Raw genomic sequence first — 22,311 nt, 5'->3', positions numbered from 1 at the left:
CTAAAGGAATGGGTGAGAGCTCCTCCCATATATACCAAACACCAGGACGAGAAACAGAGAAACAGAGCGAATCAGAAGGGGTCTCTTGGGCCATCTAGTCTGACCCCCCAGCTCCAGCCAGCTCCACTCATGACATGCCTACCATGAGGGAGGAGCCGCCGCCCCCCCCCCCCGCCCCAGTGCTCTCAGTTATGAATTTTCCTGACAACAGGCATCATGCAGGCACAGAGCCCATAAGTATGAATGCACAATGACCACTTGAAGAACAGCATTAACAGGTAAGCAACCTGCTCTTCCTCCAATGGCTAATGTAATGGGTGGTATCAGGCTGTATTCCCCTTGGCTAAGATGTTTTGAGAGGAACATCTACATAACTACCTGGGGTTGTGTTCCTTCCTATATGCTGTCTTAAGACAATCAATATGCACAGGTTGTGACTTCAGACTCAGCATTTTTCCTTTCCCAATTTTTATTTAATACTTAGCTTGATGAAATGGTCTGAGGATCTTCAAGGGATATTAACTTTGCCTTTTTTGCCTTTTGGTTAGTATTCATACAGGATTTGCCCAATGGTGGATTTTTCACGTGGAAGAACATGGCTTTTTATACTGGTTTGTGCAGTTTCTGTACAGTTACTGACAAGCTGGTTTCTTTCTGGCCCTAACCTGATCACAAGTATTACACCTGCTTCTTACAGGCTATCTAATGGAGAGTTCCATTGAAAGCTTCTGCAATCTTTCCTCCAGCTCCCACTCCTCTCTTTTGTTCCCTGACAGCACAGAGTTGGAATCTTTTTAACCACAACAATTGGTTGTGAAGGATGAAATACAATCTGTGTTTATTTTCTATTTTTCCATAGTAAGTTAGTTGATGTTATCTAGTTTAAGACAGCATTATGTACTCCAAACAAGCATGAAAAGTAATCATGTCTACACAGTCTTCTCAGATCATGGAAAGGCTATTGGGTTTCTCCTGCAACTTAACATCTTTTAATAAGTATTTTCAGCTTTGACACCAGACTGCATTTGAAAGTGAGTCTGAAAGGGCTTTTGTTTCCAATGAGATTTAGATTTTAATATAGTGATAAATTGTATATGGGATGTCTACTTTCTCCCCTCCCAAGTAGTGAATTGTATGTTGCTCTTTTCAGCTATCAGAAGCAGTACAGTGGCTGGTTGCTAACTGCCCAAGCTCTGTCAAGCTTGGCTTCCAGACATTTATGCAGTTCATTGAAGATGGCCTTGACCGTGAATTCAACCAGCAGTTCTACAAAGACAAGAAAGAGAGACACATGGCTGGTTTGCCATCCCAAGATCCTAGTGCCATAATAGAGCTATATAACAGCGTAGTTCAGTTCTTGGCTGAAGTTGCCTCTTCAGAAGATCTTTGTGAACTTTCTTGGCCTGTAACTGAATTTGTAGAAGATGGAGGCAGCAAACACCTTCCCCATCTCAAGTGGAATGCACCGAACCATCTGGCTTGGCTGAAGAAAGCACTGCTTTCCTTCCAGATCCCACAGATGGATCTGCCTCCTTTGGGTGGTAAGAGCTTTTAGCCAGACAGAATAACCAGTATAAAACTGTTGTCAACCAATGGCTGTTGTACTGACAAACAATCAATATGATAGGAATGCTATTTTTCTTGTTGAATGAAAAAAGACAATTTATTGGAATGTGTGTCTTTACATAAGTCTGTCAGTTTCTCTTGTCTAACCAATGAGTTGAATTTCATATATTTTAGTGTACTACTAAAGATGTTGGATTCTGGCTCTGCAATTAATTGATATATATTCAAATGATTTAAAAAGTCTCTGCTAGTTTCAGAGTCCTGAGGTAAGCTACCTTCATGTTGGCTCTTACTCCAGAAAACTAGGAAATAGGAAGCTAAGACTGATGCCTTAACAGACATGTCCCATGATGTGCAGTATCACTTACTGTGCTTGTTTACTGCTTACCCTCCATGCAGCCACCCTTTTCCTTGGCCTTTCAGGTCCAAATACAGGAATCCACTGATTCCTAAGATGTCGATGTTCAGTCTTATCATCTCATGGTTGACCACGTCCAGCTTACCTTGATTCATAGATCTTACATTCCAGGTTCCTAGGGAGTATAGATCTTTACAGCATTGGACTTTCCTTTCACCACCAGATAATCCACAACTGAGTGTCCTTTCAGCTTTGACCCAGTCGTTTCATTCTTTCTGGTGCTACTAGTACTAGCCCTTCGCTCTTCCCCAGTAGCACATTGGACACCTTCTGATTGGAGGGGCTCATCTTCCGGTGTCATAACTCTTTGTCTTTTGGTCCTGTCCACGGGGTTTTCATGGCAAGGGTACTGGAGCGGGTTGCCATTTCCTTCTCCAGTGGATCAGCTTTTGTCAGAGCTCTCTGCTATGACCTGTCCATCTTGGGTGGCCCTGCACGGCATAGCTCATAGCTTCCTTGAGCTACACAAGCTCCTTTGCCACAACAAGGCAGTGATCCATGAAGGGGTATTGTTCTATCTCTGCCTATTGTTCTGTCTCTGCCTATATTATCTCATCTGGCTGCTATATAATATTTGGTATAAATCGTAGTTGATTCACTTCATAATATAGTTTAATATTTGGAATAACTAGTCCTCCCTCTTTCTGTGATCTTTTCTTAATAATCCTTGCTTTTTTATCTGCATTACAAAATTAATTATTTGCCAATCTTCTAACTCCCTCATATAGTAATTGGCAACATCCCAAATAAGAAGTTAATCTTAAGTAAAAATTTCATTTTACAAACTGCTATTCTCCTAAACCAAGATAATCCTATATAGCTGCATTTTCTTCTTTATTCCATATTTTAATATATCAAAATCACTTTTTTCCAGATATCAAGTACTTTTTGAAAGATTAATACCTAAGTATTGATGTTTTATTGTATGGCCATCCAGAGAGCATTATGCTAACAGGCAGCTTCTATACAAATTAATTAAATATCCTGCCTGGTCTTCATTAATACCTTCATTATCAGAGGGGTGGGGGGATAAAATAAGGTCCCTGTTGAAGTTAACAGGAGTGGATCTCACAGAGAGCTTCTGTCCTCTCAGCTGAAGAGTCAAAAAAATTCTGTAAAAAACTAGCAGTATTCCAAGTGCAGTTCTAGGGTTGTCTGTTCAAGAGCAAGACCCTATTTTAAACAGAACAGCTTTCGTTGCTTTCACTTCAGTAGATATTCATGCAACAAACTTTGAGGGTCTCAAATTTCCTGGATCCAACTTGCCTAAAATGAACTTGATGCAATAAGTCTTCCCCTATTTTAAAATACATTTAAAATGTGTTCCCAAATTTTCTTAATGGAGATTCATTATAATCTATATTTATATTTGTGTATTTAGTTATTTTTTGCATGGCAGTAAAAAAGAGTCATTCAAAGATTTGCTGCAGCTATGCTAATTAATTTAAATCCAGGTTCTACATTGAGTAAGCTAACAGAATTCAATGAATGCCAAATTTCCCTCCGCACATTTAGACTACACCACACTATGCTTACCTGGGGTTAGCTGCATTTAACTGGATTGTGTTATGCCTTGGTGTCTTTGAGATATTTTGAGTGTGCTAATGTCAAAGCAGACATTGGGATATAATACTATGCCCGGGCTTGTTCCCTCATACTTGGAAATAGTGCAATAAAATTTCCTTCCTCCCACAGCTCCCTGGAGCCCAGTATGTGCCATGATTTTCCAGTATTTGTCCCAGACTGCCAGTTCACTTCAGACACAGGAGATACTACAGTCCCAGATAGAGAATTTGTTGAGCCAAACCTACTTGAAGTGGAAGGGCAGAAACTGTGTCAGCTTTAGAGAAGATGGCCCTTCTGTGAAGGAGATCCCTTGGGATAGTATCCTGGAAGTCTGCATTAATCATAAATTGAGAGACTGGAAACCACCTCAGTTATCAGTATCACCAGGTAAGAAATGTATTTGGGACAGTTTTATTAAATTTGGCAGTTATGTTCTGGTTTAAATTGCATCAGCACACATTCAGTTTGTCTCTCTAACACTGTGAGGAATGTGTCATGCTTCTTTATCTTCCTGCCCAAATGATCTTTTTTTTAACTGTTTATCTCTTGAGCAGGTGGGTAGCCTGGTGGGTTAATAAGGTTAAGCAGGGGGTGGGCAATTTGTTCCCCACTCAGATGTTTTTACCTACAACTCTGACTAGTTCTAGGCAGAGCTGCCAGTGGTGAAGGAAGAAGAGAGTTGTAGGGTCCAGCAGCCTACCTCTGCTTTGCTTCCAAATTATAAAATGATTGTGTTTTGTTGTTGGGCTAGACTCTTGATGTTTCTCCCTCAGCCACTGGGCTCAGACATCATAGCAAGCAACTCTTGAGTTGTCTTGTCACCAGAAACAAAGTGAAAGCAGCAGGTTGTTTTGAGGAAACACACTCCTGTGCAGCTCCAGTAATCCATGGGTTATTGATATTCTGTAAGCCTTTTCAGAGGGGAAAACAAAAACTACAAACAGGTTGGTGGTTTGGCTGCCCAGGTTAGCAGTGCTTTTTTGTCGTGGTCTCTGTGCATTCACACATGTTGGCTTTGCTGCACAGTGCAAGGCCTAGATCAGAAGAGACCCCAAAGACTCCTCCTCCTTCTCTGAGGAGCCTGTGCAGCAGCCATGCCATGCCATCCAGACCACGCACCCCGCACCTCTGACATTGTGCCAAGGCTCACATCCACAATGGACTATTGGCAAGTGATGGACTGCACCTCACCAAGAATGGGAAACAGATGGTTGGCCACTACACGAAAACTTCATCAGGAGGGCTTTAAACTGAAAAATACAAGGGAGGGAGACGGGCATGACATACCTTCACCTGGCAAAGACATATATTCCAACAGAAAAAAACTCAAGCAGGGCCCAACACCAGTCTCCCATAAAATGTAGGAAGAAAACCAGGGCACAGCAAGAATGTCTCTACACGAGTGCCCAGGGATGGAATCACATTATATGTGAGACACACATATCTGCACAGAAATACAAGAAGAGGAACTTGGTAGCCCATCAAAAGCATTTGGCTTAATTTAAAGGGAGCAAAAAATCAGAAAAACAGAGTTATTGATGTTTATTACTGACCACCCAGTCAAAAAGAGGACAAGGATGCAACCTTCGAAAAGCAACGTGCCAGCATTTCCAAGAACAGCAATGTAGTCATCATGGGGGACTTCATTATCCCTGATATATGCTGGGAGACAGTTTCCACCACGCATGGCCCATCCAGCAGATCAGCAGCAAACATCATTAACATAGTGCCTGTGGGCTGCTTTTGTGTCTGCTATCTGATAGTGAGATAGTGAGGGTGCTGTTCTCCACCTGGGACGCTCCGCTGTGTGTGTGGTCGCGCGCTTAATGCTCGCGACATGAGTTCCGGCACCTTTTTTTTTTTTTTTTACAAAAAAAGCGCTGGACAAGACGGACTGTGTCCTGATTACTTCCTGGTGGCCAAGATTATCATGGTTTCCCCTCCTCCTCCTCCTCACCAACAGGAACTTTCTCCACCTGCTGCCTCATCACAACCTATTATCACAGGATGGGGACTGGGTGCTTCACTCTGACATCAGGACCCTGGACCTGGAGGATCAGCAGGCTCCTAGATTTCCATGGAACCCTTCCTTATCTTCTCCAGAACCACTTCAGTGCTGGCCTCGCCCCATCCTCTTGGCAGGCCCATCTTGCACCAGCCTCACACTGCCACTCCCATTCAGGGGCCATCTGCTTGCATGCACTCATGGTGTGCAGGTTCCTTTGCGTCCTCCAGATTACCACCCAAGCTGTGTGCCCCTGCAAACCTCTGTGGAGTCTCTTGGCCTCTCACAAAAAAGGCCATTCAAGCCAGTGGCAACAACAGACCTCTACCTCCCGTCATGGAAGACAACTCCTTGTGGCCACCACGTCTGCCTGTTGCACCAGCAAGTTATCACTGTGGATCAATATCCCCTACCTCACTTCACAGGGACAAAGCTGTGCTGCATCCTGACCCACACTTCACACCCAAGGTCACCTCCCCCTTTCATATCATTCAGGACATTGTTCCTCCAGCCTTCTTCCCCAACCCCTCCAGCATGGCCCTCACCTTCTATAAGGCACGGACAGAGCAATTCCAATGCTCAGCCTGCCTCTTAATCTCCTACAAGGGCCAGAATAAAGGGGAACCTGTCTCATCCCAGAGACTCCCCAGCTAGGTGTGCAGCACCATCTGTCTTGTGTACAAGATGGCAGGACTTGACCTCCTCGTGTGCCCATATGCACACTCTGCGTGAGCTCAGGCTACATCTGCTCCCCTGCTAGCTGGGATCCTGTTGCTTGACATCTGCAGAGCCGCCACATGGTCCGTGCCCCAAACTTGTCTGGCACTACCAGCTTGACGTCTATGCCAGACGGGATCATGCATTCCTCTCAGCAGTCCTCCAGTGACACCAGCACCTCCCTCCACAAGGGCCCATATGTGTGATGCACAGATGACCAAGACGAAGGAAGCAGGTTGCTTATCTGTAGCTGTCATTCTTTGAGTGGTCATCTGTGCATTCACATAACCCATTCTCCACCCTGCTACCTGTTGTCAGCCTGCCATGCCCTCCACCCGTGACCGGCTGTGAGACGAGGGTAAGAGTATCATCACCGTTCCATCCAAGCTACACCTTTAGCTGTCTGGAGATGATGTGGCCCCCAAAGCAACTGATGGACTGGGCAGGAGCCCTACCCTTCTTATCCAGGGACCCTGAAGGGGTGGAGGGCTTCCTGTCCACTCTGTGCCACTGTGCTATAGACAATCCTTCCAACCTAGGCCTTGAGCAGCATGTGGACTGCACAGCTGACCACTTAACCCTGAGGCAACAAGGTGGTCTCGTTGGAAGTGAGGGGAATGGTGGGAGCAGCTCCCTTCTATATCGACCCGGGGGAGGGCACCCTGCCAAAAAGCTCTCACCTATTAAATCTTTCACATAACAGGCTCCCTGTAGGCACAGAGCCCATCTGTGTGAATGCATAGGTGACCACTTAGAAAATGACAATTACCAGTAAGCAACTTGATTTTATTGTGGACTGCTTTCTAGAAAGCTGCAGCTTTATTTATATTCTTCCTGTTTAAGTCATATATACAGTACTTGCATTCCATGAAAAGGTGCAGTGTTTCTGTTTACATTTTATTTATTATTTTTGGACTTACTGTCCGCTCCATTAGCCCATAGACCCTGTGAGCAGATCACAATTTGATACATGTTAATTTGTGTTGATCATGGAAAATCTGTACACCTAATTGAATCATGGGTATATGTTTTTTAATTTTACAGAAGCAGTAAGTAAAGATGGACAGATATATGTATATTTTTTAAAGGACCATTTGAAAAAATTTACTTGTCCTTTTTTATGGGAAGAAGCCAGATTAAGAACTCAGAAAGAAATCCATCAGAATCAAGGAAGGTAAGATGCAGTGTATTTCACATGCAGCATATACAACAGACTCTTGCATGACTGCACTTAGATCTCCAAAGTGTGTCTGGGCCTGTTAACCCACAATTATTTTCAGCCACCACTGTCCTGTCTGCCTTTCTTCCCCATGTGTTTAAGACATCCTCCTTGTACTAACTGTTCTTACCATACCTTATTGGTTTTATTTTTAATATAAACTGCACTTGAGAGGACTAGATCATTCACACTATTTATAACCTGCCTTTTTTCCTGCAACAAAGCCAAGGCATCCTACATGGTACCCCTCTCCATTTTATCTGTTAGGCTGAGAGTCAATGAATGGCCCAAAGTCACTGAGTGAAATTCATAGCCGAACATGGGCTAGAACTCCCAAGTCCCAGTTCAACTACTGTGCCATGTTGGCTCTCCTGGCCATTGTAATAGAGATAATTAGAGAAATTACAGTTTGTTGCCCTCAGCTCCAAGACTCTTATTAGGATGATGGGGGACTATGACTCTGCGCCATGGCAGCTATGCCATGGAGTACCGCAGGGATCAATTTTGTCCCCTCTGCTATTCAGCATCTACATGAAACCGCTGGGAGAGGTCATTAGGAGGTGTGGGCTGTGGAATCATCAGTATGCTGATGATACCCAGCTCTACCTCTCGTTTTCTACCAATCCAGGTGAGGCAGTGGCTGTGCTGAACCAGTGCCTGGCCGAGGTAATGGGCTGGATGAGGGCCAATAAACTGAAGCTCAATCCAGGCAAGACGGAGGTCCTGTTGGTAGGTGGATCAGGCTTCGGGGAAGAGGACCTTGACCTTGTCCTGAATGGGTTGCACTCCCTCTTAGGGGCAAGGTCCGCAGTTTGGGAGTGCTCCTTGACCCAGAGCTTTCACTTGAAGCTCAGGTGACAGCAGTGGTGAGGAGCTCTTTCTTTCAGCTTCAGCTGATCCATCAGCTTCGTCCCTACCTGGAGAACGACTGCCTGGCGACAGTGACACATGCATTGGTAACTTCCCGATTAGACTTCTGCAACACGCTCTACGTGGGGCTGCCCTTGAAGACAGTCCTGATACTTCAGTTAGTGCAAAATAGAGCTGCCAGGCTACTGACGGGGACTGGGCATTATGTTCACATGACTCCAGTCCTCCGTCAACTCCACTGGCTCCCCATTGAAGTCCGGGCCCAATTCAAGGTGTTGGTTATCACCTATAAAGCCCTTAACGGCTTGGGTCCTGGTTACCTAAAGGAGCGCTTACGTCCATACGTGCCCTCCTGCTCTTTGAGATCAGCGGGAGAGGCCTTTCTCTGGGAACCCTCCGTGAAGGATATTAGGAGGGTAAGTACCCGGAGGAGGGCTTTCTCTGCAGTGGCGCCCAATCTATGGAATGCGCTCCCCAGAGAGGTCCGCCTGGTGCCATCGTTATATGTTTTTCATTGCCAGGCCAAGACCTTTTTATTTAAACGGCATTTTAATTGTTAGCTTATTTATTGATTTTATATCTTTGGCCAGGGCGTTTCCAATTATATTGTTTTTATATGATTATATGTATTTATTTATTTATTGTTGTAAGCCGCCGCAAGGCTTCAGTGAATGGGGCAGCATAGAAGTTTACTAAATAAATAAATAAATAAATAAATAAATAAATAAATAAATAAATAAAATTTAGGAGATTTGATTCCCATAAATAGGAGACTATGTATCATTTACTTATTGTGTATATTGTGGTTCCAATGAGATGGAACATTTGAGAAGCTGGCTAGAAAGCATTTCTGAATACTTTGTATATAACAAAAAAAGTCATGCTGGATCAGAGCAAAGGTCCAGCTAGTCCAGAACTCCATATATATGGAGGTAAACCAGCTCCCCATCCTTCAAGCAGGATGGGTGTAAGACCTCTGTCTGCTCAAGCTTCTCAGCAACTGGGGTATGCAGGAACGTCTGGTAAAGGAGGTAGCAACCACATAGCCAGCAAGGACAGTAACCACTGATAGCCTCCTCCCTCATGAATCTGTCCAATTCCTTTTTAAGGCCATCCAGATTGGCAGACATCACCACTTTGCCCTTCCTTTTGTTTGTTTATTTTGTTTGTTTATTTACTTACTTAAAGCTTTTATATACCATCCAACTACTAGCATCTTGGGATGGTCTTACAGTAAAATCAGCATAAATTAAAATGAAGCACAGCATCCAAATAATTCCAATGAAATAAAACCTGCGTTAAAACCTAATCAGACATTAAAATAATGGGAAAATAAAGAAGTTTTACCCTAGCGCCAAAAGGGATAGAGTGATGGTGCCAGGCAAACCTCTCTGAGGAGCGCCTTCCATAGTCGGCACCACTGCAGGGAAGGCCCTTCTCCAGGTAGCCATTCTCCTAATCTTCAAAGAGGGCTCCCAAAGGAGGACCTCCGCCTCAGATCTTAAGGGGTGGGCAGGCACAGAGGGGAAAAGATGCTCCTTCAGATATCAAGGTCCTAAGCTGCTTAGGGCTTTATAGGTCATAACCAGCACCTTAAATTGGGCCCGGACTTCACTTGACAACCAGTGTAGACGGTAGAGGACTGGGGTTATATATGAATACCTGCTGGTCCCCATTAACATCCTGGCAGCTCTATTCTGAACCAATTGAAGTATCTGGGCTGTCCTCAAGGGCAGCCCCATGTAGAGCGCATTACAGTAGTCCAATCGGGAAGTTACCAGAGCATTGGTCACCATTGCTAGGCTCTGCTCATCCAGGTAAGGGCTCAGTTGGTGGATCAGCCGAAGCTAAAGGGAAGTGCTCCTCACCACCGCTGCCACCAATGACAGCTCTGGATTGAGGAGCACTCCCAAACCGTGAACCCTGTCCTTTAGGGGGAGAGCATCCCCATCCAGAACAGGGCTGAAATCCCTTACCCGGAAGGCTGAACCGCTCACCAACAGGACCTCTGTTTTTTCTGGATTAAGCTTCAATTCATTGGTCCTCATCCAGCCCATTACCTTGGCCAGGCACCGGTTAAGGACAGCCACTGCCTCACCTGGACTGGATGTAAAAGAGAGATGGAGCTGGGTGTTATCAGCGTACTGATGACTCTGCAGCTTAAACCCCTGGATGAGCTCTCCCATCATGGAGATGTTAAAGGGCATGGGGGATAAAATGGAACCCTGTGAAAATCCTTGGCAAAGCTGCCATGGCACAGAGCCATAGTCCCCCAGCACCACCTTCTGGAATTGGCCAGACAGGTAGGAGAGGAACCACCGCAAAGCAGTGCCACCAACTCCCAACCTGACCAGAACCAGAAGGATATCATAGTTGATGGTATTGAAAGCCACTGAGAGGTCCGGGAGAATCATCAGGGGCACATACTCCCCGAACCACACAGGGTGACCAAGGCAGTTTCAGTTCCACAGCCAGACTTGAAGCCAGATTGGAACAGGTCCAGATGTTCAGTTTCCTCCAAGATAGCCTGGAGTTGTCCAGCCATCACCTGCTCGAGTACCTTGCCCAAAAATGGGATATTAGCCACCAGCCTATAGTTGGTGGCTATATCTGGGTCCAGGGTTGCCCTCTTCAGGATGGGCCTGATCACCACCTCCTTCAGAGAGGTGGGAACCCATCCCTCCCTCAGAGAGGCATTGATAACCTCCTGGACCCAGATGCATATCCTGGCTTTGGCTTTGATGAGCAGCCACGAGGGGCAAAGGAAAAGCAAACAGGTGGTGGGTTGGACTAGTCTAAGCACCTTGTCCAAATCCTCAAGCCACAACAATTGAAACTCATCCAATAAAGATGGACCTGATGGCACTCTGGACACTTCCCATTTCAGGGCCATATCAACTCTGGAGTACAGCTTGTGGTGAATCTGAGCAATTTTATCCCTAAAGTGCTGGGCAAAGTTGTCACAGCAAGCCACTGATAGTGCAGTAAGGTTCTTTTTAGGCCCAGAGTGAAATAGGCCATGTATCACCCAAAAAAGCTCTGCTGGACAGCACTGTGAGGAAGCAATGGAAGCGGAGAAGAATTCCATCTTTGCCACCCTCACCGCTACAACACAGGCTTGATAATGAGCTCTAAGAAATGTTCAGTCAGATTTGTCATGAGATTTCCTCCACCTGCGCTCTAGTTGTCTCCCAGCCTGCTTCATCACCTGCAACTCAGGTGTATACCAATGTACCACTCAGGCTCTGCATGGCAGGAGAGGGCATTTGGGAGCGATTGTGTCAATTGCCTGGGCCATTTCCTCATTCCACAAAGGAGGGCACCAACAGGAGCACCAGCCTTATCAACTGGAAAATCCCCCAAAGTCCTCAGAAATCCATCAGCATCCATAAGACTCTCGAGGAAGTCCATTTTAATAAGGTCTGAACTCTTATGGAGGGAGAAACTGGCCCCAAGTTCAAATCTCATGAGGAAGTGATCTGACCATGACAGAGGGGTTAAAATCAAATCCCTCACTTCCAGATCCCCATCTTCCTGCCCCATCAAGAAAACCAGGTCTAGAATGTGACCTCTTTCATGCTTTGGGCCAGTGACATGTTGAAGCAGCCCCATGGCTGTCTTGGCAGCCATGAAGTCCTGAGCTGCCCCAGTCAGAGCAGCCCCAGCATGGAAATTGAAGTCATCCAGGACCAACATCCACAGGCAGGGAGTTGACTGGGCATGGTACACCAACAGAATCGCTAATCTGTCTCGATCACCCAGTGCCAGGTAAAAACACTCTAGACCCAGCCTTGAAGGGACAGCAAGCCCCGTGAGGGAGATTGAATCTCGGTAAATTAGGGCCATACCCCCTCACCTTCCTTTCAGGCAGGGTTGGTGCTGCACCAGATATCCGAGCAGGTACAGCTGGATGAGCAACATGCCCCCTGCATCTCCCACCCAGGTCTCCATTTATACATGCCAGGTCAGCCCCCTCATCCATGATTAAATCATGAATGAGAAATGTTTTATTTTGGACCAACCGGGCATTCACCAGTAGCACCACCACCAAGCCTGAGGGCTGGTTGATACCACTGCCTGGCACCTTCCATTTGGGGGAAAAACCAAAAGAGGGGACAGGTCCTAACCATCTGCCCCCCCCTTCTGTAATGACTTGTTAAACCTTGAGCGTCATTCCTTCCCCTGCCTATAACCACCCCAATGGGGGCACCCCACCCCCGTTCCTCAGGAACTCCCATACTAAATTAAAATACAGATGTAAATATAAAATACAAATATAAGATAAAAACTTAGGATGCTATGCATTCAGAAGCGGAGCCTTAATGCACAAAATGCCTCTGGCTCCACTCAAAAGAGAAAACTTCACCAGGACAACATGTAAAAGTTACCAAGCTCAGCCTCCTCTCCATACAACCAACAAAGCCCCTGGCCCAACCCCAGACAGCCTTGAATGCCTTCACACCCTTTGGCCACTGTCCTTTAGCCACCGGCTCAAGGCCGCCAGCCTTAGGGTTAGGGCCTGCTCCACACCCCGCAAGCACCACCCCCCTGCCTTGGATGTCCACAGGTGTCTGGGGAGGTGAGTGCACAGCTGGCATGCAGAGGCGGAAGCAGCAGGGGGAGGGGCTGGGCACAGACCTTGTCCCTTGTTGGTTCTTCTCTCGTCAGGAAGTATTGCCTGGAATCTAAATTAAACCTTGGTTCCCTGAGCTTTGCTCCATTGGAATGTGTTCTGCCCTCTTCAGGGGAAAACAGGTCTCGACCCACAGGTCTGATGCCAACCTTAATATCCTTTTGGGTCCAAGTAAAGACAGTATTCTTTGTTGTTACTGCTGTTGTTAGTCGCAGAATCGTGTCCAACCCATCGCGACCCCATGGACAACATTCCTCCAGGCCTTCCTGTCCTCCACCATCCCCCAGAGTGCACCTAAGCTCACGCTGACTGCATCAGTAATTCCATCAAGCCACCACATTCTCTGCTGTCCCCTTCTTCTTTTGCCATCTATTGTTCCCAGCATTAGGCTCTTCTCCAGTGAGTCCTTCCTTCTCATTAGGTGGCCAAAGTATTTGAGTTTCATCTTCAGGATCTGGCCTTCTAAAGAGCAGTCAGGGTTGATCTCCTCTAGGACTGACTGGATTGATCACCTTGCGGTCCAAGGGACTCGCAGGAGTGTTCCCCAGCACCACAATTCAAAGGCCTTAATTCTTCGGTGCTCAGCCTTCCTTATGGTCCAACTCTGCTTTTTAGTATGCTATCTAGAATTGCCATAGCTTTCCTCCCAAGGAGCAAGTGTCTTTTAATTCCTTGGCTGCAGTCCCCATCTGTGGTGATCTTGGAGCCCAGGAAAATAAAATCTGTCACTACCTCCATTTCTTCCCCTTCTATTTGCCAGGAAGTGATAGGACCGGATGCCATGATCTTAGTTTTCTTTATGATGAGTTTCAAGCCAACTTTTGTACTCTCCTCCTTCACCCGTATCAAGAGGCTCTTTAGTTCCTCTTCACTTTCTGTCATGAGAGTGGTGTCATCTGCATATCTTAGGTTGTTGATACTTCTCTCAGGAATCTTAATTGCAACTTGTGATTCATCTAGCCCTGCCATTCTCATTATGTGCTCTGCATATACGTTTAATTGGCAGGGCAACAGTATACAGCCTTGACAAACTCCTTTCTCAATTTTGAACTGCGGAACATTTAATTAATTTACTGGGGCCTTGTGAACTGCTTAAACAGTTCTTACAATTTACTTTATATAAGCTAATGTAAATTTTTAACGTGTGTTTCACATTTGGTTTAATTTTTTTAATGGTAATCTTTATGCTTTTAATGCATTTTGTATTTTATATTGCATTTTATGTAGTGTTGTAAACCACCTAGAGAGCTTCAGCTACTGGGTGGGGATATTAAATAAATATATATATATATATATATATATATATATATATATATATATATATATATTTTTAGAGACCGTATACCTCTAGATACAAGGCACTGGGGAAGAAATAATGGGTATGGTTTCCTGGAAGTATTAAACTAGTCACTGCTGCGTGTTAGATTAAATGGACCTTTTTTCTCATCAGCTAGGGCTGCTTTTATGTTTTAGTCACAATGTTTGTGTAAAATCCAATCTACAGCAAATGCACTGTTTTATACTCAGACAAAAAGTAAATGTTTGCTTTCTCTTGTTACTTCTTATTCTCTAGGTCCAAGATAAAGACAACATCTTTTGGGAAGCTATATTCCCCTTCCCTGTCTTCAGCTGATTATTGTGACAAGAAGGGAACTGTAGGAAACAGGGAACAAAGTATTTCCAGAGGAACAGATCTAACAATGGCTGTTTCAGAAACAGATCTTCTCCCCACGAGTCTATCTAGCAAGCTGCAGCTAGAGAAAATGGAGAATAGGAGGTAAAGATTTTCTTTCTCTTTCATAATCATAGTTACGTGTATGGCATGGGGTTGTGTTGGACGCCCACTTCTGGGGTTAGGAAGAACAGGTAGAAATGTTACATCAGTAAAACCCAGCAAATACTGGTAGGATGTTAGTTTTTAGCACAGTAGTATGTGTTGGGAGGAGTTGGATGGGAGGCTAAAAGCTGGAGAGGATAGAAATGGACCAAGATAATATAAAAAAAGCAAGTTAGTATGGAAAATTAAACATCATCACTGGAACCCTGTTCTAGGGCATATATATTAAGTGATATATCAAAGAAACTGGAAGCACTATATATACAACCTTCATGGAAGTGAGTTGAAAAAAGAAGAGGGTTTTTATAGGTTTGTACATGCTTGTTTTTTATATAATGTAAAATTGTTCTTCAAAAAACAACTAGACTTTATCTAACTTGCTGCAAGGTGTACTGCCTGGTCTGACAGTTAAATGCAGAAGGGTTATATTTTTTGCCTGAAGAGTACTATTCCATCTGATCAGATTGAACATCTAGGGAAAAATGATATAACAAACCTTGGACTTAGCCCAAGTTTCTCTTTTGCCATTTCACAGAGGATCATCACCAAGCATACAATTGGTGATCTTGATTCCTTGTAACATGGTTGAGCAGATGTTGTTATGTGTCATCAGGTTTCTGACCCAGAGTGACCGTATGAATGAAAGCCCTCCAAAATGTCCTGTACATGAGAACTCCATTCAGCTCTTCCAGATTCAAGGCTGTGGCATCCTTGATGGATTCAATCCATCTCATATTTGGTCTTCCCTGCCATCTTCTGGCTTCAACATTCGCTAACATGATTGTCTTCTTCAGCAAGTCTTGCCTTCTTATGATATGCTTGAAGTAGGACAACCTTCATGTTGTCATTTTTACTTCTAGAGTTACTAGATACACTTATGATCCAATGGAGAAACAGTGCACAAAACATACAAATAGTGCATTTGCCCAGGATGAAGAGCACTTAGGGTGTTCATTCATTCTATGAATGAGGGTGTTCGTTCATTCTATCAAGTGAAAATGTTCCATATTCCGGCCAATTGCTTGCTGGGGAAAGGCAAAAAATAAGAGATGGCCACTGGGCTCTGCACAAATTCTCCATCTTAGATTTGGACCAGCTGATTGTTCCAGGTATTGCTTTCCACTCTCAGAAGACCAAAGTCAACGGGTCATTCCCCTGGCTTTTGTTTCTGCATTGTCCCATGCTAAGTTGAGTAATACAGATCTGTTCTTCATGTGGACTTCAGATTCCTCAATGATGTTAATTAAGTTATATTTTGGCACTTTGTTGGTGATCTTTTTCAGCTTGACTCTGATTTTTCAGATTAAGTGCTGATGATCACAACTGCAGTCTGCTTCTGGTTTTGTTTTGGCAGCAAGAATACAAGTTCTTTAGCTTCTGATTCCAGTTACATAGTATGTTTGCTATCTGCACTGGCCATCTGGTGAAGTCCATGTATACAATTGTCTGAGTGGTTGCTTGAAGTATGTGTTTGCAATGAACAGGTTCTTGGCCTCACAAAATTTCTACAAGTTGTTATGCTTCATTTCTTACCCCAAAGCCAAGTGTTCTGCTTTGTTTCCTACTTTTAAATTCCAGTCTCCTAGGATTATCAGCATGTCTTGTTTTAGCATGTTATCAATTTCCACTTGAACATCTGCACAAAAGTTTTCAATTTCTTCTTCTTCAGCATCTATGTTGAAGCATAGACTTGAATGATGGTTATGTTGATAGGTTTTCCAGTAATTTCAATTGATTTTATTCGGTTGGATTTTGCATTATAGCCCCTTACTGCCTGAGATCAGAATGAGCAAAAGGTTGTTTTTTTTCATTTCACAAAAATTTGCAAATTCTTTTTGTTTCATCATACAATTCGTCCAGATTTGATGAACAGCTACAACAGTTATTAGTTAAAGATGCTGAGATATTCCCGGATTCCCTGTCTTTTCCTGCTTACCTCCCTGAAACTCTGGTGTCTGTGCCTCAGATTATCCATCCACTGGCCAAAACAAAGACATCAAGAAGCCCAGAGGTAAATCTTAAAGGATGTAATGAAACAAAGAATATTGCTATATTAATGAGAATGTATATGGAGTATTTGTAACAAACTACATTTCTGAATTTGCCATGGGGGGAAAATGTTATATGTAATATTTAGCTTATTCATGACATTGACTTTTTGGAGTTAGCGTTGTCAGCTTTTGTGGTTCATTTTCATGAAATGGCTTCAAGCAAATTTATTATTATTATTATTATTATTATTATTATTATTATTATTATTATTATTTCTTCAGAAAACATACAATAAACCTAACCAGTCACATTGTTCCCATCAACTTCACCAGCTGTAAATGGAGTAACTCATGGGTGGCCATCTTGTGAAATGGATGCCACAAATTCCAGGTGTCTATCCTATGGGTGCCTGGAGAGCAGCAGAAGGGCAACTAGGCCTGACTGTGACATAGAATCAGGCCTGCAGTTCTGCCTGTCTCATTCATGCTGTTCACTGTTTCTCTGCCGATTAGACTGGAGGCAAAACCACTGCTAGATAAGTACAAGCCTGTCATATAGTTTAACCACCGACTGTATGGTCACCAGTGCACTGAAGAAACTCATTCGGTTTAGCTGTTTCTAATTATTGGGCTAGGTCCATTGTGCAACAAGTCTTTTCTGTTCCCAGGACCCCTACAAAAAGGGCCATAGTTCAGTGGCGAAGCACATGCTTTCTATGCCAAAAGTCCCAGATTCATTCCCCAGCATCTCCAAGGAAAGTTATAAAATAATCCTACCAGGAATCCTTGGAGAGCTGCTTCCAGTGGGCAGGTTCATATGACAAGTCAAAGTGGAAATTGTGACATGGCTTGTTATTAATTGTGAACCCAGCAAGAGTGGTGAAGCATGGTGGGGGGAGGGGGGAGAAGAAGGCGCACACACCCAACCCTCCAAGAAATAATCCCACTAGATTCAGCACATGATGACCCAAGTTCTTGGGGAAATGAAAAATTTGTTAAACTAGCACACACAATCTGGACTGGAGGTGAAGTCAAGCACACATGCACACAGGGAAGGGGAAGGAAAGAAGCATCCTACCCTCCTCTATTCCTCTTTTCCCTGGCATTACTTAGGACTGTCAACAAGCCCTGATGTTGCCTTTCCTCCACCACTGCTGCAGAACACATTCCAAACAGCCAGCATATAAACTTTCCCAGGTACGAGTAGATATTGACATGTTCTCCTTCAGAAAAGCCTTCTCAGCAGGACATGCCACCTCCATCCATGAGTGGCCATGCTCCCAGGCAGCATGGCCAGCAGAAAAACATGGACACTCACTGCCCAACCCCCAGCCTCTTCTACCAAGCGTGGCAGCCTCTGTGCCACATTCCTAGCAGTCCTCACTGAAGCGAAAACCTGCCATGGACAGTGACACTCCCCCACTCCACCTGGGGCTGCACTGTGCCCAGAAATGGGAGAAGGCCTCATCCCAGAGCTTTCCCCCACTGGTAGTGGGCACAGCTCCCCTAACTTCAGGTTTCACACAGTTGGGGAGCGAGATGTCCTATCCCTTAGCACCTTTCCAGCGGGCAAAGACCTCAAAGAGGGCCCAGAGCAGGAGGAGGCCATGCAGCAAGTGGATCCTTCATCTGGACGTGGAGGAGCCAGGCCCACTGGCAGAGCAGCCTGATGAGGCTGAGCAGGCCGAGGGAGCCCCTCCTCCCTGCAAGGCTGAAGTTTTGGGGTTTTTTCACTCTTCTTTCTGTCCTATTTTCTTTTTTCTTTCATACTTTATGTGGCATTAGAGGTGCAGGGACAATACATTCATGCTTCTTACACACATCAATATGCTCTGTTTGGGTATAATAACTAAACAGGACTTAAATATCTGTAGCCAAAAAGGTATGTGTTATTTTCCCTTCATTGCTTTTTTCCACTTTATCAAAATCATTTTTTTTTCTGTTTCTCTTTGCTTAGGCTGGAAACACCTTTGAATTGAAGGACACAGACACCTCTATACCTATCGGACTTGCATACTTGAAACAGCTGATCAAAGCTAATAGAGAAGAAGAAATTGCTTGTGAATTCCACTTGTCAACATTGCTAGACATGATAGATACTTAATTGAAGGTTGGCCTAAATTTCTGGGGTGAGGGAGTTCACAATACCTGACAAACATTTAGAAGTCTGAGTGACAGCAAAGGCTTTTGTAAATTAATCTTTCTATGTATCTGTTGCGTGATGCTTATATGAGAGTATCTTATACTGTTGAATTGCTCCTCAGCTTCTGCATTCTCATTTTATTTTGACTGCTTTCTTACACTTTTTACACTTACAGAAGAGTAAATCCCATGAACTCAGTAGAACATACCTCCAAGTAAGCCTGTTTATGCTTAAGCTTTCGGTCTTTGTACTGTATTGCATACCTCCAAAGAACCTTCTGTTTGTGCTTTAGCATGAAATAAATCACCTGGGCCCTGGACAATATTTTCTTTTATTACTCTCCTATACAGGATGGGGGTCATGAGCCTTATCTCCCCATCTGTTTGGGATGTCTGCCCCACTTCCAGTAACACCAGCTGTTCAGCTGCAGATGTAACATCGCACTGGGTCCTACATACTATAGATTTGGATCACATAATTAATTTCCAGATTTTATCTGGTGCGTCAGCTGCATGAAATGGGTGCTGCTATATACATCACATTGTATGGCCATATATTATGTTCCCACTTGAATAACCAGTGGTGTTGGACACAGGGCAGAGATACTGTTGGATGGGGAGGTAAGGTGCACTGTCTCCGATGCATCCTGCCTACCAGTGAGAAGGTGAAGTATTTCCCAATCTGGCTACTGGATTTGCTTTGCTGCTGCTTTGCAAACAACACATGGCTTCACTTTTGCCTATGTTCGTTCTAGCCATGGATGGTTGTACGTGCCCCTGACTGCAGTGTTTGCATTCGCAGGATACCTGTGCCTCTAACAGAAAAGTTTCCGGTATTGTCATTTTCATTAATGAATGAAACTAGAAGAACCCAGGAAGATTTTGCATTAAGATGAAAGCGTTATTCTTAGCGATTTTAAACAAGCAGTTAGAGACTGTGTGTTTATCTCAAACAATCACAAACACACAGAGACACACCCCTTATTGGGGATAACATGGTCACATTTGCTTGAAGTGTTTGAATGTTAGGAATTCAACTTAACATCACTAAGAAATTATAGAGTAGGTATTGCATTCCAAAGTATTTTCCTCTTGAGTAAAAATTGTTAGCATAACAACACTGTAGACATCTTTATCAAGAAGAGCACTATGGCCTCCTGATGGAAATAAAGCATATAAATGAATATAGAAACACAGAACATAAAATCGGCAATAGCTTCCTTGCGCAAAAAACAGAAACTTGATACTATATTTTTCCCCAAAATGAATTCATAGTATTTTTCCCAATATATACTATTTTATTGAATTCTTCCCTTTTTAGTTAAATTTCATGTGTGATTTTGATATTGCTATTTATACTGTGGCAGGCAAACATGACCAGGGCCCTGATGGGGTTGTTTTTTTGGGTTTTTTTTTGGGGGGGGGGGGGTTGGTCTTAATGGATATAGTATATACTTTTATGTTCTGTGGCTGGTGATGTAAAATAAAAAATTTAACCACTTTTGAAACTTTTCCTGGTGTCATGTATCAGTTTGCATGTCCACATAGCACCTATTCTGTATAAATTACACTGCTTGCCAGTTGAAGCCTGGGCTCAGTTTAAAGCGCTTGTTTTAACACAGAAAGCCCTAAACAGCTTGGGAGCTGGTTACTTGAAGGACTGCCTTTTCCCAAATACTCCTGCTCACACACCAAGAACAATTAATGAAGTCCTTCTGAAAGAGCTATCCCTAGAGGAAGTAAAAGGAATGGAAATTAGAAGAAGGGCCTTCTCAGTGGCTGCTCCCCACCTTTGGAATGGGCTTCCTAAAGAGGTCTGCCTGGTGCTGTCACTACATTCATTTGAACGCCTGGCAAAAACTCTCCTCTGTCGCAGGTATTTTGATTTTACCACCTGATTATAAGAGCTCACTCTGCTACCAGCAGATTTTTTTTTCCCCACTCCTTCCCTCTGTATACTTGCACTGTTGGCCTGAATTTTAATATTGTTAGCCACTTAGAGAGCCTTGTCAGGCTATGCAGCATCCTACACATTGGAAATTAAACAAAAATATATTTATAGTGCCGTTGTTTATGTTTGGCGGGCCCTTCCCCTGGGATACTGGCAGTCTAAAGGCAAGGAAACGGAGTATGAAAAGAACCAAGGGTAAACAGAAGAATACATGTTTATTTCAATTACATATACTTTGATCTAGAGTGCAGTCCAAACTCAGGATTATGGCAATCCTATGCAAGGCAGGAGGAATACGAAGTTTATATCTGTGTTCCTCCTGCTCTGCGAAGCACTTTGTTTGACAAAGAGATGTTGTATCCTGGTGCTGCCAGTCTCCTTCCCTTCCCCAGTCACCCCAAAAAGCCCTTTTCCAAGGTTGCTTTTATGAGCTCAAAAACAACCATTGTGGTTCTTTCTGTGTTGGCTGTTCTGCCAGGAGGCAGGAATTCTTTTGGGATTTGGAGGCAATGAGCACGCCAGTAGGTGAAGGAAAAGTAATGCTTTAATTAAGGAATGAAAGTATCTACAGGCAAGCAAAACAGCATTTATACCTTGCAAGAATATCTTCTCTCCTTCATCTGCCAGGAGCCCTGGTTAGGCAGCGAGAGACCCCAGGCCATCAATCACACAGCATCAGGCATCTGATCTGTGTAGAAGCTCCCAAACTCAAGTGCTCACCCCCCTGGTTTTATAGTTGAATGCTTCTGGCTCAAAAACTTCCATTCTATGCATGCCCGGCACCTGGCCCTTGAGCTAAGCAACTCCAGTTTAATTCAGGATCCTCCTGAATGCTCTATGCCTGGGAGAATAAGATATGAGAAACATAAACACATTCCACTGTATAACTGAAGACTCAACATTAATCAACATACTTGATAATGGCAATATGAGAAGAAATGGGACATGGCACCTAACTCCTCGCCATATGATAATCTTCCACATGTTTTCAATACATTGGCTATGAAGAGTGGGTGGGAAGAAGTATCCAAGTGCAGACCCCTAGCTACAAGTTCAGAGTGATTTTCTGACCTTATGTTTTGGAATCCCAAAAATCTGATGGTTGTCTAATTACAAATAAGCTTAAGACTATGGAGGGGTGAAATTTTTCAGTTTGTTCTGACCAGGATTTATCCAATTCATACCTTCTGGTACCAAATGTGCAATCTGTAGTCTGAAGTACTTTTCTGGTTGTAATGCAATTCACGCAAGAGCAAAAAGGTATTTGAAAAATGTATTCTTTGGGGAAATGCACATTTTTGAAAAATGTATATAAACCCTTTAGCTAATGGGTGCAAAGTGTGTGCACTTATTAAATTATAACAAAAGCATACAAATCTTTATGGAGAATGAAACA

At 43.8% G+C, this 22,311-nt stretch overlaps 1 protein-coding gene across 2 annotated transcripts in view; it reads left to right on the top strand.

Moving 5' to 3' along the window:
- Window positions 1-20,476, top strand: part of LOC123024373 (minichromosome maintenance complex component 3 associated protein) — a 92,600-nt gene extending 72,124 nt beyond the window's left edge. For both annotated transcript variants that reach the window (XM_044432018.1, XM_044432020.1), the window contains 6 exons: window positions 1,151-1,541; window positions 3,680-3,937; window positions 7,317-7,446; window positions 14,568-14,771; window positions 16,692-16,842; window positions 18,780-20,476. In XM_044432018.1, the coding sequence (XP_044287953.1) occupies window positions 1,151-1,541; window positions 3,680-3,937; window positions 7,317-7,446; window positions 14,568-14,771; window positions 16,692-16,842; window positions 18,780-18,926 (1,281 nt within the window). In that variant the 3' untranslated portion in view covers window positions 18,927-20,476. The remainder of the gene's footprint in view (window positions 1-1,150; window positions 1,542-3,679; window positions 3,938-7,316; window positions 7,447-14,567; window positions 14,772-16,691; window positions 16,843-18,779) is intronic.
- Window positions 20,477-22,311: the final 1,835 nt, after the last annotated feature.

The sequence above is a fragment of the Varanus komodoensis genome, unplaced genomic scaffold, assembly GCF_004798865.1.
Source record: "Varanus komodoensis strain SLA01 unplaced genomic scaffold, ASM479886v1 scaffold23, whole genome shotgun sequence".
NCBI classification, from domain to species: Eukaryota; Metazoa; Chordata; class Lepidosauria; order Squamata; family Varanidae; genus Varanus; species Varanus komodoensis.
The sequence above is the reverse complement of the archived record's forward strand: the minus strand, read 5'-3'. Positions and strand labels throughout refer to the sequence as shown.